The sequence below is a fragment of the Castor canadensis genome, chromosome 2 (assembly GCF_047511655.1).
Source record: "Castor canadensis chromosome 2, mCasCan1.hap1v2, whole genome shotgun sequence".
NCBI lineage: Eukaryota > Metazoa > Chordata > Mammalia > Rodentia > Castoridae > Castor > Castor canadensis.
This window is the reverse complement of record NC_133387.1, coordinates 189,319,964-189,337,622: the sequence shown is the minus strand read 5'-3', so window position 1 is coordinate 189,337,622 and position 17,659 is coordinate 189,319,964. Positions and strand designations below refer to the sequence as shown.

At 37.7% G+C, this 17,659-nt stretch overlaps 1 protein-coding gene across 3 annotated transcripts in view; it reads right to left on the bottom strand.

The window, feature by feature from the left end:
* Nucleotides 1-17,659, bottom strand: part of Alg9 (ALG9 alpha-1,2-mannosyltransferase) — a 99,708-nt gene that overhangs the window by 53,246 nt on the left and 28,803 nt on the right. For all 3 annotated transcript variants that reach the window (XM_074066739.1, XM_074066738.1, XM_020165799.2), the window contains exons 12-13: nucleotides 16,996-17,143; nucleotides 15,580-15,709 (exon numbers count right to left, since the gene is read on the bottom strand). In XM_074066739.1, coding sequence (XP_073922840.1) covers nucleotides 15,580-15,709; nucleotides 16,996-17,143 — 278 coding nt within the window. The remainder of the gene's footprint in view (nucleotides 1-15,579; nucleotides 15,710-16,995; nucleotides 17,144-17,659) is intronic.

Sequence of the window (17,659 nt, the reverse complement as noted above, 5' to 3'; positions counted from 1 at the left end):
CCCTATCTCCAAAATGACCAGATCAAAAAAGGCTGGAGCTGTAGCTAAAGTGGTAGAGAACCTGACTAGCAAGCAGGAAAGGCTGGAAACTAGATGGAGCCATTGCTTCCATCGGGTGAGTAGTACTTCCAGCTCACCTCTTGTCATTGATTGGTCACTACTCCCACCCTGTGTGAAAATATAAGTGGCAAATTTTGGTTGGTGTAAAGTGCCTATTGGTTACAGCCTAAGAAGTTCACAGCCATATGGTGACTCTCACATTGCCCCTTAGGTGAGGCAGGAAGGTAGGTTGGTTGAAGACAGCTGGACACACTGGCTTTGCTTGCCTGTGTCTCCCACATGGCATAGTCTCCTACCTTGGTGAAGAACGTGGGGTGGGAAAGAATTTTTTAAAATCCCAGCATGGCACTGACACATAAACAGACATGTAGAGCAATGGAATAGAAGACCCAATAATAAGCCCATGCATCTACATCTGTCTGATTCTTGACAAAAGTGCCAAAAGCATATGTTGGAGAAATGACAGCCTCCTCAACAAACTGTACTGAGTAAACTACATATCCACATGTATAAGACTGAAATTAGGATTCCTATCCTTCACCTTGTATAAAAATCAATTCAAAACAGCTCAATGATCTTAATGTAAGACTTGAAACTTTGATCCTACTGGGGAAAAATAACTTAAGATAAAGGTATAGACAATTACTTTCTGAACAGGACTACAGTATCTCAGGAAACAGCAATAAGAATTGACAAATGGGTTTGCATCAATTATAAAGCTTCTGTACATCAAAGGAAACAATTATCAGAATAAAGAAACAACCTATAGAATGGGAGAAAATCTTTGCTGTTATTCATCTGACAAGGTATTAATATCTGGAACATATAATGAGCTCAATAAATTAAACACCAAAAAAGCAAACAAATTAATAAATGACAAGGGAATTCAACAGTTTTCAAAAGAAGTATGAATGGCCAATAAACACATAAAGAAGTGTTCAACATCCTTATCCATAAAGGAAAGGCAAATTAAAACAAATTGAGATTCTATCTCACCTCAGTCAAAATGACTATCATCAAGAAAACAGAACCCATCAAATGCTGGCAAGGATTGGGGTAGAGAATAGGGAAAAACTCTTATACACTGTTGATGGGAATGTAAATTAGTGTAGCCACTGTAGAAATCAGTATGGAGGTTCCTCAAAAAACTAAAGATAGAAATACCTCATGATCTTGCTATACCACTCCTAGGCATATACCTGAAGGAATACAAGTCAGCATACAACAGAGATATCTGCAAACCCATGTTTATCATAGCACTATTTATAATAGCCACATGTGGCATATACACAATAGTGAAATGTTCTTCAACCATAAAGAAGAATGAGATTATGTCATTTATAGGAAGACAGGTAGAACTAGAAATCATTGTGTTAAGTGAAATAAGCCAGACTTTAGAAAGACATGTTTTCTCTCATATGTGGAATTTTAGAAGGAAAGAACAGGGGACTGTTAAAGATACAGAAGGGGATAAAGGAAAGGGAGACAAGAGAGGATAACAAAAGAGGTACATATGACCAAAGTATGTGATATGCATTTCTGAAATGACACAAGGAAACCTTGCCCAATTAATATACACTAATACAAAATTTTAAAAGGCCAAATTTGGGAATATGTCACAAGATTTATCATGGGGCCTTAACTATCCTAAAGGTGGATAATGACAAATGCAGGAAGTTCTGGCAGTTGTTTCCCTTTTGCAATGGTTTGGATGTTGTTTGTACCCCAAAGTTGGGAACCTGGTTTTCAGTGTGACAATGCTGAGAGATAGGACCTATAAGACATTTGGGCCTAGTGGGAGGTCCTTAGATAAATAGAGGGTATGCCCTCATTAGGGATCCCAGTCTCTGTGACTTCCTATTGGGCAATGTGAACTTTTCTTCCCATACAAACTCCCACCTCTGCCGTCTGTCTGGAGGATGCAGCCAAAGGAACCATTTTCCAGAGCCTGCATCATGGTATTTAGACTTTCATTCTCCAAAACTATGAGTTAAATAAAACATTTTTTCTTCATGAAGTTATCCTTCCTCAGCTATTTCTCCATAGTAACCAAAAAATGGGCTAACATCTTCCTACTGCTTGTGTCAGACATCACTAATCAATTGTGGAACTCTCCTATTGAGTCTACATGCAATCTCCTTATGCTTTTTAACTCTGGGCTCTAGCCAACCACTACTAATTGATTAGAAGTATCAAATGAAATGAAACTATTTGCATCCAGGCACTGTATTAATTACATTTATGTTGCTGTGAACATAAAGGGAGGGATTATTTTGGCTCACCATTTCTGAGGGTTCAGTCCATGGTTGCTTGGCCCATGCACTTGGGTAGAACATCACAGTGGTGAGAGCTTATGGCAGAGGAGAGCTGTTCACTTCATGGTGGACAGGGGGAAAAGAGAGGAAGGAGCAAGGGCAAGATAACAGCCCCAAGGACATGCTGTCAACCAGGCCCACCTCCTACCTTTATCACCTCCTACTAATGCATATTCTGAATCTATCAAACGATTAATCCACTTATTAGGTCAGAGCTCTCAGGATCTACTTGTCACTGGAAACATCATCACAGACCCACCTAGACATGTGCTTTACTAATTTCCTATGCATTTCCTAATCCAATCAAATTGACAGTTAACCATACAGGCATGGTGACAGTAGTCCTAACCCTCAAGAAGCTGAAACAGGAGAATTGCTTGAGCTCAGGAGTTCTAGTCCAACCTGGGCAATACAGAGACACATATAAAAAAAGAAATTATTCACCCTCCTTGTGAAATCAGTACTTGGAACCTCAACTCAATTAAGACCAGTCTGGATTATATCTCTTAGTTCTCAAGAAATCTCAGTGTAAACTCGCCTCCTACTTTATATAAAAATGTAGACTTAGAAAACAAAGAAGTTTAGGGAGACTGTGTGATTCCTTTTGTTTTGCAACAAATTCAGGTACAGTGGCTCAAGCCCATAATTGCCAGCTTCTCAGATGGCAGAAAACAGGAAGATTGAGATTTGAAGTCAGTCAGGGCAATAAAACCTGGTGTGGTGGTACACATCTGTGGTCCAACTACAAGGAAGGCAAAGGTAGGAAGAATGTAGTTAGAAGCCAGCCAGGCAAAGCCAAGAGAACCTATCAGAAAAACAACCTAAAGCAAAAAGGGCTGAGACCACAAGGCTCAAGTGCTAGATCACATGTATAGCAAACACAAGACCCTGAGTTCAAACCAGTATCACAAAATTCGGGGGTGGGGGACCAGAGGAAGACAAACACACAGTTATCTGCCCTTTAGGAGTTACTATTTAAGATGAGTAATATCAGCAACATAAACCTTACATGCCATCTAGGCAACAGAATAAAGCCATTATACTAATGTATAAATGAAAAAGTAATGGGAAGTTAGTTTTCAATTATCCAGAGCTGGTAAAATATTCTGAGAAAATTTTTCACTATTATAATTTTCTCTGCTTAACTGACCAGCTAACTGACATGATTACCAGTTCCTGGTACACATTTTACTATCTAAGAACAGAGTCTGTGTACTTAAACCCAAACCTTTTCACAATTATTCTCAAAAGAATATAAATTCAATAGATGAAGCCCTATCCAGATTAATATCTGCATCAACCTATAAAGTTATGTCCTGTTCCTGGCATGAAATGTTGGGAAGGGCTGAATAGGGAAACAGGGTAGGGAAGGTGAGTGAATGATTTTCTGGTGATTCCTATGTTGGGTTTCAATAGGCAACAACTTCATTTATCTGAAATTCTGTGAATTTCTAAAACATCTCATTCTTGTATTGAAGTGCTAGTAGCAAAATATAATTCAGGAACAGGAGCTTTTATGTACAATTTTTTCTACTAATACAGATCATTGATTGGTTGTAATTACATGTGTTAAAAAGTAATTTTTTTTTAAGAGTAAGTAGATTTTTTGGGGGAAATGAGTAATGTGGAAATATTGGGGAGCAGTAAATGGCCATGGGAAAATGGCCGTTTACAAGAAAATGAAAAGATACCAGCAGCTCATCTTTGCAAAGGAGATTTTCTCTTACAGAAGAGAGATGTGCAGCCTGAAGAGTGGTTTGGCAGAGTAGGTGGAGGAAAGGTGGTAAAGAAGAAAAGACTGGCATTGTGGGGACAAGTTAACTAAGACTCATAGGTGTGAGAGAGCTAAACAGCCTAGATGGAAGAAAACAAACTATGGGAGGTAGGTATTGTTTCCATGCCTTTTTCCCCACCTGGTGCTGGGGACTGAACCCAGAGCCATGCCTATGATAAGTATAAGCTCTGCCCACTGAACTACCCTCTCCAACCCCAGTTTCCAGGCTTTGAATTAGTTTCCATAAATGACACTCACTGGGGAATTTAGAAGCATCTGTGTGAGAGAGACCTAACATAGCTAACAAAAAAGTATTCTATCTTTGTGCAATATATCAAACTTGATAGGGAACCATCTAAGATGTAAATGTGCCAATTTACATTAGAAACAAATGACAGAAGAAACCCAGGCCTGATCTTGGTCCTCCAGAAGCTTATAACCTAATACTCTTCCTGAACTTTAAAGAAAACTTGAAAAATGACAGGGATTAGGTCCTAGTTAGCATATTTCTATCATTAGTAGGGTTTAGGGAGGCCTCACTTTACTTCAAGGAAATGAAATAGAGGGCTACTTAATAGTTTAGCCTAAAAGCTTTTTGAAAATCATCAGTTGGGCCAGGAGTGGTGGCACATATCTGTAATCTTAACACCCAAGAAGCTGATACAGGAGGATTGTGAATTTGAGGCCAGCTTGGGTTACATGGCGAGTTCTAGATCAGCTTGGGATACACAGTGAGACCTTATCTCCAAAGAAAAATAAAAATGAGAAGGAAAAAAAAAATCAGACTGGGAGTGTGGCTGTAGAGCATGAGCCCTGAATTTAAAACCTAGTACCACCCAAAACCAAAACAAAACAAAACAAAAAACCAAAAATCTCATGCTGTGTATAGCCCCATATTAGGCACTATGGAGGTTTTAAAGATTACGGACAAAGAGATGAACTCGTGTTCTCAAACAGTGAAGAGCACAATCGCTTACATAAAATTCATGAGAACAAATAAAACAGGGAAGAAATGAAAAATACTTGGGATCAACTAACTAAAATCTAGAAACTGCAAGCCTTTCAATTTCCCATACACACTCTCTTTTTCAAATTGAAGTCTTTGCATATGCTGTTCCCTTTGACTAGAGTCAGTGTCCCCTTCTCTGTCACCTCATGTGAAGTTATCCCCACCTAGAGAAGCAGGAAGAGTCCTCCTGCTTTCTCTGTACTCCCACAGCAGATTATGGTGCTCATTACATTTTGAATATTTAGGTCTGTCTTTCCTACTAGACTCTGAGGGCAAGAGGTTCTTTTCTAAATTTGTCTCTAAGTTTATCAAAATATAATATATGCACACAGCTAAAAAAAATGTAGAGTGTAAGAAACCACTTTTGAAAAGCCAGTATCCTCATTATTCCCTGTCCAGCTTTCCAGAGACAACTACTCACAACTCTTCCAGTTTTTTCTTGTGATACGTTTTGATTTTTTTTTTCAATTATCAAATAATAATAAACACCAACCTCTTTTGGTTTATCCTGAATGGATCTTTTCTTACTCCTCATTTCAGGTATACTTTGTGGGCTCTTTCAATCTAAGAACTGATGTTCTCAGTCTTGGGGAATGTTCCCACAAGATCTCTTTGGCAATCTCCTCTCTTCCATTTCATTTGTTCTCTATTTTTGGGCCTCCTACTAGCTAGATGCTGGGTCCTGTAATTTTATTGTTCCCTTCTTACTTCCTATCTGTTTTTTTTTTTGTCTTGCTTTGTTTGGGTGTTATTACGGTATGGAAGATTTCTTCAACTTTATCCTCTAATCATTCTAGTGATATGGTATTTATCCATTTATTTAAAGATAGGGTCTGATGTTACTCAGGCTACCCTTGAGCCCCTGAGCATGCCACTGTGCCTGGCTTCTACTGGTTGTTTCAGTTTCCATTACCTATTTTTACTTCCTAAGGACTCATTTACTACGGCTCCCTTTTCAAAGAGTATGATTTTTGTTGAATGAACCCCAAACTTTTAACCTATCAAGAAATACTGATTATGAAAGTTTAAATTTATTTTCTCTTATGTTGTTTGTGTTTCTTCCACTTACTTTTCCTCCACATTTTTTTTCTTTCCTTAATCTATAGGAGACAATGCTTTCTGTCACCTTTGTGTTTTCAACACATAATCAGGGACAATAAAAAGTTGAATAAATGGGTGAATGAATGTACCAATGAAGGAAAAGAATTAAAAACATTTTAAATGATTAAGAATAAAAATATAACAGGAACTTAAACTGTTTTTGCTGAAAAGCACTGACCCCTTACTTGGGCCCACCAATTAACTAAAAGCAGAGAAAAGCATGGCATCTCTTTCCATTTTATATCTTTTCTATCTGTCTTTGCTCTGAGCTATTCTCTTTACAATTCTCATCTTGCAACCAACTTGGAATCCATGGACAGAACTGATGGGTAACATCTTTAGGAGGAGGGCTGAAAGTAACAACCCACAAGGAAAAAACCAGCAGAGCCTTGCAGAACAGACCGCTGCTCAAATGAGGACAATTACCTGTGATGGTGATCTACACCCTGGAGCAGGAGGAATAATCCCATGGGAACCATACTGCTCTTTTCAGTGATGTCAGTGACAATAACTTCTGCACTACCCCTAGCAGAACTTTTGTTTTTTTGCCTGGGATTGTCTCATTATGCATACCTCTCTCTCCCTACCCCAGGTCTCCTTCCACTTAAACCTAAAGCTCACGTCAGTACTCTACAGGTGAGCTAAGTCCTGACTTTGCAGCCTGTGCCACATAGTAAGTCTCCACTCTCTGAGCTTCACCATTACTCACCTCTTTATTCAGCATGTTGGGGCAAGTGGTGGGATCTGTCATGGAGCACTAGAGTTGTGCTTGTAGCCTGAAATTATGATTTCAAGAAGATACCTAAGGATTTGAGGTTAGAATTATTGTGCTGTAAGACCATGTCTTCTCCCCGCTGCCCACAGAGAGCCTCTAGCACACTTACTGTACAGACAAGGCTTTGTGCCCAAACCCCAACAATAAGCAAATTAACCTCCCTTATTTTATTATTTGTTTGTTTGTTTGTTTTTTAAGACACTATGTAGCCCAGATTGGCCTCAAACTCACAATCTTCCTGCCTCTGCTCCTGAGTGCTAGGATTACAGGCATGGGCCACCAAATCCTGCTTTATTTAAATTTTTATGCAATTCTTTAACTTCCTTAATGCTTGAATGAGTTCAACATAGTCTATTTGCCTAATCTACTGTATAGCATCCACCTTAGTTTTAGGTTTGTAAACATTTTTTTTTCCTCAGAGCTTATGAATAGGTTAATGACATCTATTTCTTTGAAGCAGTTTATATCTAGTTTGCAGAAAGAGCAGCAAAGGCAGTCTTAAATGTAATGACTGAATGGCTTACTTAAGAAGAGGCCAGAAGGCTAAGAGACAAAAATGAATTAACAGAAAACTTATCTCCCAATTTTGAACAGCAAGTTCTTGTGCTCAAAGAGGGGAAATGCAGGGTCAACTGACTGAGCACATGCGGAGTGTTGTTTGTAAAGGACACCAAAGACCTTCTAGGCAGCTTAAGGTTTGACATCTATAGCCCTGACAATGGTCATTTATTTTCTCAAATGTTAAGAATAAAGCATGATTTATTATTAAAAATATAACAAAAAGGTATTCTTAAAAGAAAGGAAAATTGTCATCAACCTGTCAGTACATATTCTAGACCTTTTCCCCTGAAGATATTGATGTTTCCTCACAAAATCTGAATCATGCTAAATATAATGTCCTACTATGACTATTTTTAGATTGAGATTTCTTAGTTTAAATCCCTGGTACAGCAAGTGTCTACTGCCCCTTGGATCTAAATGCTTAAATAATACTAGTTGAACTAGAAGCAGAGAGAATAGTTTCTTCTCTCAATTTTATGAGTATTCCACACTATAAAATCTGAAACCACTTTCCATAACCACATCATCTACAATTCAAAAATCAAAAGACTAGATTTAACTCTGCCTTAAGTGTAACCAAAGAGCTCATTTTTTTTGTTTCTTCAGATTTAATCATTCTTTCTTGCACCAAAAATATCAAAATTGTAGGGTGACATTAACACATGATCGTGAAACAAAAATGTGTTTCATTTCATTAGTCACAGGCTACATATCAACCAGCTGTCGAAGTTAAAAATATGCCCTAATTTAAAATTTTGTAAAACACAAGCATTTAAGACTCATTTTGAAAGAAATGTGACTTCTTTCGGTTTCCACCAGCCCACTAAAAGCTTTGAAGAACAAATGAGCACCTCCAATCCAAAGAAAAAAGGATAATGGTGAGGAAATTCAAGCTAATTTATCAATGAACTTTACATATCAATAAACATATATTAAGGATGACAATTTAATGCCACCACAAAAGAAAAAAATATACATATTCCCAAAGAAAGAAGAGCCTGTGACAGAGGTCAACTGTGCCTTTTGTTGGGGGAGGAGCTGGACAGTAATAAAATATATATTGTCAGCTTTTCCTCCTCAGTTGGAAAGGAAACTGTCAGGATTGGAGTCTGCAATGGTAACTTCTCAGTTCTCAAACATCTGCAAAGCACAGAAGTAAGCCTCTAGCAGATACTCATCCCTTCTAGGACAGAAGGTGGTCATGAGGTCTCTGGCTCAGGAATCATGTCTCAAGGTAAATGTTGCCATCATAAAATACTTTTAAGAAAATGGGGCATGGAATAAGCTGAACACTAAACACTCCCACTGGATTTCAGGTATAGTTACTAAAATTAGAAAGAACTTTCAAGGATCTTGGGAATTTTCCATCACTTAAAAAAGAAAATATACTTTTCTTGACTCCAGAAAAGAATCCCACTCTCCTAACTCCTGTCAGTGGTCTTGCCACTACATCAGCTTGCCAGTCATCAGTATTTTCTTACGAGATTTCCTTGTTGAAATGAGAACACTGGGACCTGGGAGGAAACATTTGAAAGGGAAAGACTTGAGTATTTTTCTGTTTTGTTTTTTTTCCATTCCCTCTTTTAGAAACGCTCCAACTAAATCAAAAAATGTAGTTACCACCTGGTAACTACACAGACTGTCTTACAGTTTTTCTGTCCTACATATAGCCTTGTTAAATGCATATTTGCCTTGCTAAATACATATTTGTTAACTGAATCTTTAAATCCCTAAGTAAAAAACTCACAGTACTATAAAAATGTAAACTCACAGGTAAAAATCTTTGATTATTTGATCACTACGGATCATTAAAAAAATTTTAAATTTCAATATCATGGATAATAAGAAATTAATTTTAAAGAAGTATTTTGAACCCTCTTCAATTAAATTCTTAGTAGATTCCAATCTGACTAAACTGTAAATATAGCTATTTGAATCTGCCTGCTTTGATGCTCAAGACTGGTAACAATTAGCCAGGAGATCAATAGGGCAATTTATGTTCTCCTCCAATAAGGACTTCCCATCAGGGAAGGAGAAATGATGAAATCAGAGAGTTAGAGAGAGGAAAAAAATAAGGGGGAAGACCTTGATATTTCTATTTATTCATAAATATAATATTTACTATTTAAAACACCTGACACAAATGAAACACAGCTCCAGAAATGGAAAGAAGCTGTATGTGTGTTGTGTTGTGTTACTGGGGGTTAAACACGAAGCCTTGCACTTGCTAGACAAGAGCTCTACCACTTGAGCCACGTCCCAGCCCTTCATGCTTTAGTTATTTTGCGGACAGGACCACAATCCTCCTATTTGGTTCCCAAGTACCTGGGATGACACAGCCACCATGCCCAGGTATTGGTTGAGATGAGGGTCTCCTAACTTTCTTCTCAGGCTGGCCTGGAACAGTGATCCTCCCAATATCCATCTCTCAAGTAGTTCAGATTATAGGTATAAACCACTACACCTGGCCTCAAAGCAACTTTTAAAAAAAGTAATGCTCAAGTGGGGCATGGTGGCTCATACCTATAAATCACAGCTACTGGGAAGGTGGGGACAGGAAGATTGAGAGTTCAAGGCTAGCCCCAGAAAAGTACAGTGAGTCTCTGTCTCAAAAACAAAAACAGAAGGGCTCAGGGCATGGCTCGAGTGGTACAGTACTTGCCTATTATGCACAAGGCCCCAGGTTCAAGCCCTAGCACTGCAAAAGAAAAAGAAGTAATGCTCAGCTAGTTATGTCTAGTCAGTCTTGTTAATCAAAGAGCATTCATGAAAACATATGGAAGTAGGAGGGAATTTGAAAAGAATATTGGTGAATCCTTAAATCAAGCTTCTTATCCTAGCAGTAACCTTTGTCAAGTTACAATCACCCTGAGCCTGTATAAAATGAAGAGTTCACAGACTTGATATCTTAAGTTTCCTTCCAAATATACAATTCATTACCCAATCAGCACAGCTGACCCAATCAGTGCAGGAATACACAAAATGCATAAAGCACACACTGAAACATCTACAGCTTCTTCAATTCACCATGTTATGAGCAACATTTATTCATCTGCCTTTGATATTACAACCCTGTCAGATTTCAGATAATCCACTACTTCACAAGATGCAACCCTTCTGACACTACCTAAGAGCAAACCTCAAATCTTTGCAAGAGAAGCTGCCGTATTTATTATAAGATCTGTGTTATCCATTTAACACATGTAAAACTGTTCTATGCTTTTATTGGGTTCCTATCTCTCTTTTTTTTTAATGTGTCCCTAACTCAATTTTTCCCATACTGCACAATGACTTCAACTATTTTATAACATGTTATCACAGGACTATGTTGCTGTTTGGAGGAAAAAAAATTAAGGGTGACTCTATTTCCTTCAAAAATAACATATGGGTAAGCTGCCAAATGGACTGCTTAAACATCAAGTCAAAGTCAGAGGTAAGTCCTTCTCTGCAACCTTCCTTCTAAACAGTTGTTTTGTCTCCAAGGTCTATCCATTTACTAGATAATTCCAAAATCAGACACCTGACTTGGCATCAGCAAAATATCATTCACTTTAAAATACTAAACAAAATTCTTAATTTTTCAAGAATGGCAATAGTGAATGCATCTTCTAAATTCAGAACTCAGATCTGCCAGAAATCTTAGTATGAAACAATTACAAATTCCCATTATTAATGACAGCTACTCAGGACCTACCATGAAAGAACAGGCAGCAAAGAAAAAAGTAACTATTTCTAAATCCAGTTAAAACAGTGCAACAGAAACCACAGAGCATTTACAAACATTCCTAATTCTTGATAAAGTCAGAGGTAAAGGAGGATAATGAGAGAGGCTATACATCTCTCCTAGCTTTCACATAGGACAGAAACAGAGATTAGATAAACCACTCAGCTGCACCAGGGCTAGCTAAGATGTCACTGAGAGCAAAAGGGCAGATAAAAATAATGCTGCAAGCTGTGTGTGGTGGTACATGCCTATAATGCCTGCACTTGGGTAGCAGAAGCAGTAGGATCACAAGTTCTAGGCAGGCCTGGGCTACACATAGCAAGTGACCCTGTCTCAAGCCTCACCTCCAATTTTTTTTTTTAAATGCTGCTAGTTAGTATGCTCAGAAATGATGGAGAACAGAAGGATTTTCCCTTCTTGGATGAACATGGACTTACAATCAGGGCTGGTACATATGAGTGCATGAGCTTCTATAGGTTAGGCAAAGATATATGACCATTATAATCATAACTATAGAATAATTTCTTAAAGAACTAAACACTTAAAAATTTTAAATAACTAAGATTTTGTTTCAACACAAATGAACATATATCTATACAAGAAAAAAGTGAAAGGAAAAAATACTACCAAAATGGTAACCGATGATATTCTGATAATTAAGATGATAGATCTTTTTCTTGTCCATAGCTTTTAATATTTTATACAATGAATGCACATTATTCTTATTATCAGAGGAAAACAAATATCTTTTTAAACAGCTAACTGAAAGGGATGAATCCCTGATCATAATTCATGCAGATTTAACGGTAAGCCATGAAATATTTCCGCCACTTACCAAAGGATCAAGTAAGTGGACTAGATTTGAAGGACACTTTCCCCACCATGCAGGAAAATCCACTGAATCTAGAATACAAAGAGAACTGTGCAGGAAAATTCTCACCCACAGGAATGTGGATGACCACATGGACCAACACCATACACACAGCAGATATGTAGACTTGCTTGTCTGCTTTTATCAACCAGCATTTCAGTGACTCCTACTGGCATTAGGAAAAATCTCTCCCTTCTGGGTGAAACTAGTGTAGAGTCACTTAACCATTTTTAGCAATGTCTGGTAGCCAAGAATACATGGAAATATGATCTGAACAGAGACAACCAGTGGCTAAAGCCTAAGATGTGCAAAAAAGGCCACTGCACACTTTCAAGCCCACTTTCAATGTCATTATCCCAATGACAAAGATTCATTACACACTGAGAAGGCAAGTTCACTAGATTACCCTTATCTAAGATTTCATTTCCCAAAGTTTCAATTACTTTGGTCAACCATGGTCTGAAAATATTAAATTAAAACTCTAGAAATAATGCACAGGTTTTAAATTGCACACTGTTCTAAGCAACAAGATGAAACTTAGCATGATTAAATTTTGCACTGTCCCACTCAAGACCTGAATCATCTTTGCCCAGAGTATCCATGCTATATGTATGCTATCTGCCCATTAATCGCTTAGTAGCCATCTTGGTTATCAGATCCATTCTCATGATACAGCAGTTCTGCGTGCCAGTAACTTTTACTTACTTAACAAGGGCTCTAAAGAACAAAAGTGATGCTGGCAATTTGGACATGCCAAGGGGAAGCTATAAAATACTTCCTTTAAGTGAAAATTCACAACTTATTAAGGAAAGAAAAAACTCATATGCTGAGGTTACTAAAATCTATAGTACAATAAGGTACATTGAGAGAAAAAGACCATGTTCACTTCTTTTTTGCTTTTTAGCACTTCGTACTGACTCAGGGCCTCAAGTTTGCTAGGCAAGTGGTCTGCCACTTGATCCATGCCCCTGTTCCTTTTGCTTTTTAATTTTTTTGTTTTTGTTTTTCAGATAGGGTCTCATGTTAACTTTGCCTAGGCTAGCCTCCAACCACAATCCTCCTACCTCCACCTCACAAGCAGATGGGCCCACAGGTGTGCACCACTACGCACTGACCCTTACATAATTTTTATTATAGTAGACTATTATAATTGTTCTATTTTATTATTAATCTCTTACTGTGCTTAAATTATAAATTAAATTTTATCACAGGTATGTATGTATACACAAGAAAAAAACATCATCCCTTCATAACATTCACACATCTGATGGGAAAAGAGATGACATATATGAAAGAAGTATTTCAATAATATAAAACAAAATAAAATGGCTAAATGAACTATACAGACAAATATTTAAGGCATTTACAGGAACAAGTGCTAACTATTGACTTATGTAGTTGACTGGAAGAGAACTCTAATAGTATGACATGAGAGACAAGGGTAGTCCAGGCATGGGTAACAACATAAGCAGAGGCACTGGAATGCAAAAGTCAATGAGCCTGAATGCACTGGAATAAAAACCATGTTGGGGAACAATAATAATAAAGGAGAGAGACTTGGACAGATTATAAATCCCATTCTTAAGGACAGGAGGGTAAAACAAGTCTTTTCCAAGGTTGGTACCAGTGGAAGAGGGTGGGCATAAGGAAAGGGAGAATGAGGGCGAATGTGGTGGATGTATTTTGTATTCATATTTGAAAACAGAAGAATGAAACCTGTTGAAATTGTTCTAAGAAGTGGGGAGGGAGAAAATGAAGAACTATGGAGCGGGTGAATCTAACTAAGATACACTGTAAGCACACATATAACTATCACAATGTATTCCCCTGTCCAACTATTATATGCTAATAAAAAATAAAATAAATATCCTCAAGGGCTTCCTTATCAGATTCATGAGAAAACCTACAAACCAGACATTATGCTAAATATGATACAGATATAATTTCAAATCTCATAATTCCAAAGGAGGTGTCATTATCCCCATTGTATAGAGAGCAGCTGAAACTAGTTAAACAGAAAAGTTTCATTTGCCCAGGGTTATCAAGATGAGCAATGGAGCTAGGATTTGAACCCAGCTACTTGACTCCAAAATCCAGTCTTTTTATACTCCCCATGTTATCTCTTCCTAAAGCAAGGTGAACTGGTAATCATGGGAAGACTTCTGATAACATCATTCTGAATTCAAATTGTCCCCTTTTCATGGTATATTCTCACACCTTTTAAATGTCCAGTGTTCCCATGATCATCCTCTATTCATCAAAGCCTGAAGTGACTTCAGCTAAAATAAAAATGAGTAATAACAGTTCATCCTGCTGAAGGGTATTCTCATTGTGCTACAAATCAGAGCCTTCCATTCAAAGACTGGAGAAATGCATGTCTTAACTTCTCAGGGAGCCAGGGCAAGGATGTAGATTTGCATAGCCTATATCTAAAGCTCATACAAGAAGACCATTCATAAGCCCTCCAGGTCTCCATGGCAGTCTAGCCAGCCTCAATCTGAGAGGCGAAAGGGCCACATGTGGCTGCAGCTTTGCTTCAGGAGAGAATTGCAAGTCTCACTAGTTTACATTTTAAGCATATGATATAAGAAAACCTAAATTGAACATATTTGACATTTAAACTGCTAAATGTTTAACAGACCAGCCGGCAAAAAATGTGCTTGCCAATAATTTTATAAAATGATCTTTTACTTTCTCTGTGAACCAGGAGGATTATCTTTACTGCTCTCACCTGTTTTACCATCGAAGCTATTATAGGTACTAATGTCAAAAGCATCATCTTTCAAAGGAGCCAAAATAAAATTCAAATGATCTCAGAGTGTGGAAAGACAAGCAGGCAGAAGATCAGGGCATTAACAGAGAATGTTCCATGATACTCACTATGGCAATAGTTTTCCTGACTATTTATGTACTAAAACAAGAATATAGTAATAGCTAGGTCAAGGGCAGTGACCTGACAACTTGGAAGTTCCCTGGCAAGCACTTTTTTTTTTTTTTTTTGGCAGTGTTGGGGTTTGAACTCAGGGCCTCACATTTGCTAAGCAGGATAAGCCACCCTGCCAGCAACCTCCCAAAGCAACTATTTCAGCAGGCCAAGGAATGATACGTGTTTCAGAATGATAGTTCAGATTCTACCATAAGAAAATGTCCAGCCCACCAAAAAGCTTAGAAGTTATTTTGAATTATGATTTAATAGAAAATAATGAAAGAAGTAATTTGAAAACAAAAGTGATACTACTCACAATTTCTCAACAAAAGTTATTGTATCCCCTACTCTACAGAAATCACTTTCTGAGAACTTCTGATTTTATCAATGTTCTTAAATATATCCAAGAGATTTTATGGGTAGAATTCTTTTCTAAAAAGTATGAAGAGAATGTAGCCCTTACATATCTGGATGGCTCTTCTAGGTTCTGGTCATTCATGTCAGTAGGAACAATCCGGGTAGCCAGTGGTCCCTCTGCAAAAGGTTTTGGTAGCTGACCTCTGAACTCTGACGGAATAAACTGAAGCTGCCAACTGTCAGAAGCATAAATAAAGAAAATAAGAAAAACACAAGGGGATAATATTGCTAAATGTACTTGAAACAAACAAAAAGAAAAGTCATATGAAAAACATTTTACTTGGAAAAAATATTTCTGCCAAAACCTCAACCAGGGAGCACAGAGGCAGAGGTCACAATTCAGAAGAAAATCATTGAGAAATTTATAACTAGAGGTCTCTCAGTCCATATCACCCAAGTCTGAGCAGTGAAATTTCCAACTAAATGATCATACCGTAAACAAGCAGAGAAGTGTTGACATTTATTGCCAAATGCCATGTGCTCTAAGGGACTTACCTAATTAAAGCAAACTCATCAAGTGAATTATATCGAGGAAAAAGACAAAACATATGCATGTTATTAAGAACACACTAATAGGAAAGTACTTTGTTCCTGAGTAATATTCGAAAGTATCTTCAGCTATGACACCATTTCAAATGTAAAAGTCAAAGGCCAAAGTCAACACTTTAAGTATGAAAACAAGTCTTAATTTAATCATTAGTGACGGATACAGGATATTTATTTATTTATTCATTCATTCATTCACCATTTATTTTTGCAATGCTGGGGATCAAACCCAAGACCATGCACAACAAGGCAAGTGCTCTACAACCGTGTTATATCCCCAACCCAATACAGGATCTTCATTAAGTACAAAACATTACCACCACACAAAGCAAAGCTGCTGAAGCCAGTTTTCAAATGGAGCAACACAACTCATCTTGACCTTCCTTTTATCTAAACAGGACCAAATTAAGAAAAATATGAAGAACTCCAGGCCATATGTTATCACATCTGACAATAGACAGTGTAGAGGAAGCTGGTATAGACTCCTTAACCATAGCTTTCCCTAGTGTTTATATACTTGTGTAGAACTTTGCATGTTGGATGGAAACAAATTCTTTTCTGAATGTACTTTTAGCTAGAGTTTCTAGACCACTTTTAGAAATGGATTAACATCAAATAATTATAGAAATGCACATATGAATCCTCAGGAAGAGTTGCTAGTAGAATTCTAGAGCCCAAAGCATTTTCAGAAGTCCCCAGACACTGTGGTTACGGGCAGTGCATGGCACACACTCAGACACAGCACCCAATCTACTGAACACAGGAGATGAGTGCATAGTACAGATTCTACAGTAACCTGAGGTGGTAAATGATTTAATGACTGTAAAAATTCCAAAGAAAAATTAAGAAGACCCTGCCATTGAATTGCTATTTTTACTTCTTCATTTTAAACTCTGGGAATTAAAGGACGACTTACTTGTCCGGCAGAAGGAAGCTGCTGGGAAACCGATACCATTCTTTTCCCACACAAACATTCACAGGTCTGCCTTCTGGAACCGTGTGGATGGTTGGGTCTGTAGCAATTCGGTAAAATTCTGGATACAAATCAAGGGGCCCATGATACCCTGAAAGAGAGAACAGTTAGTGAAAGCCAAAGATGAGACAGATGAGACTCTGGCATTTAATTCTAATGCATATTAACATCTCACTGCAATCCATGAAAAATTTACAGTGTGAAGAATCACAGCCGCTCCAGCAGCTTGCTCTGCCAGTATAAAACTTCTTTCTGCTTGGAAAGATGGCTGCAGCAGAGACCCTGCAAAGTTTTGCCAAACTTGCTTTCTTTGCCTTTTATATACCCTTTCATCTTCTTAACTTCATGCTCTTTGAGCATATTTTCTTTTCTTTTCTTTTCTTTTGTAGCACTAGGATTTGAACTCAAGGCCTACACTTTGAGCCACTCCACCAGACCAGTTTTTTGTGATTGTTTTTTCTTTAGATAGGGTCTCATGAATTATTTTCCCAGGCTGGCTTCGAACTGCAATCCTACTGACCTCTGCCTCCTAAGTAGCTAGGATTACAGGCGTGAGCCACCAGTGCCCAGCTTGAGTGTATTTTAATATTATGATCCCAATAATGAT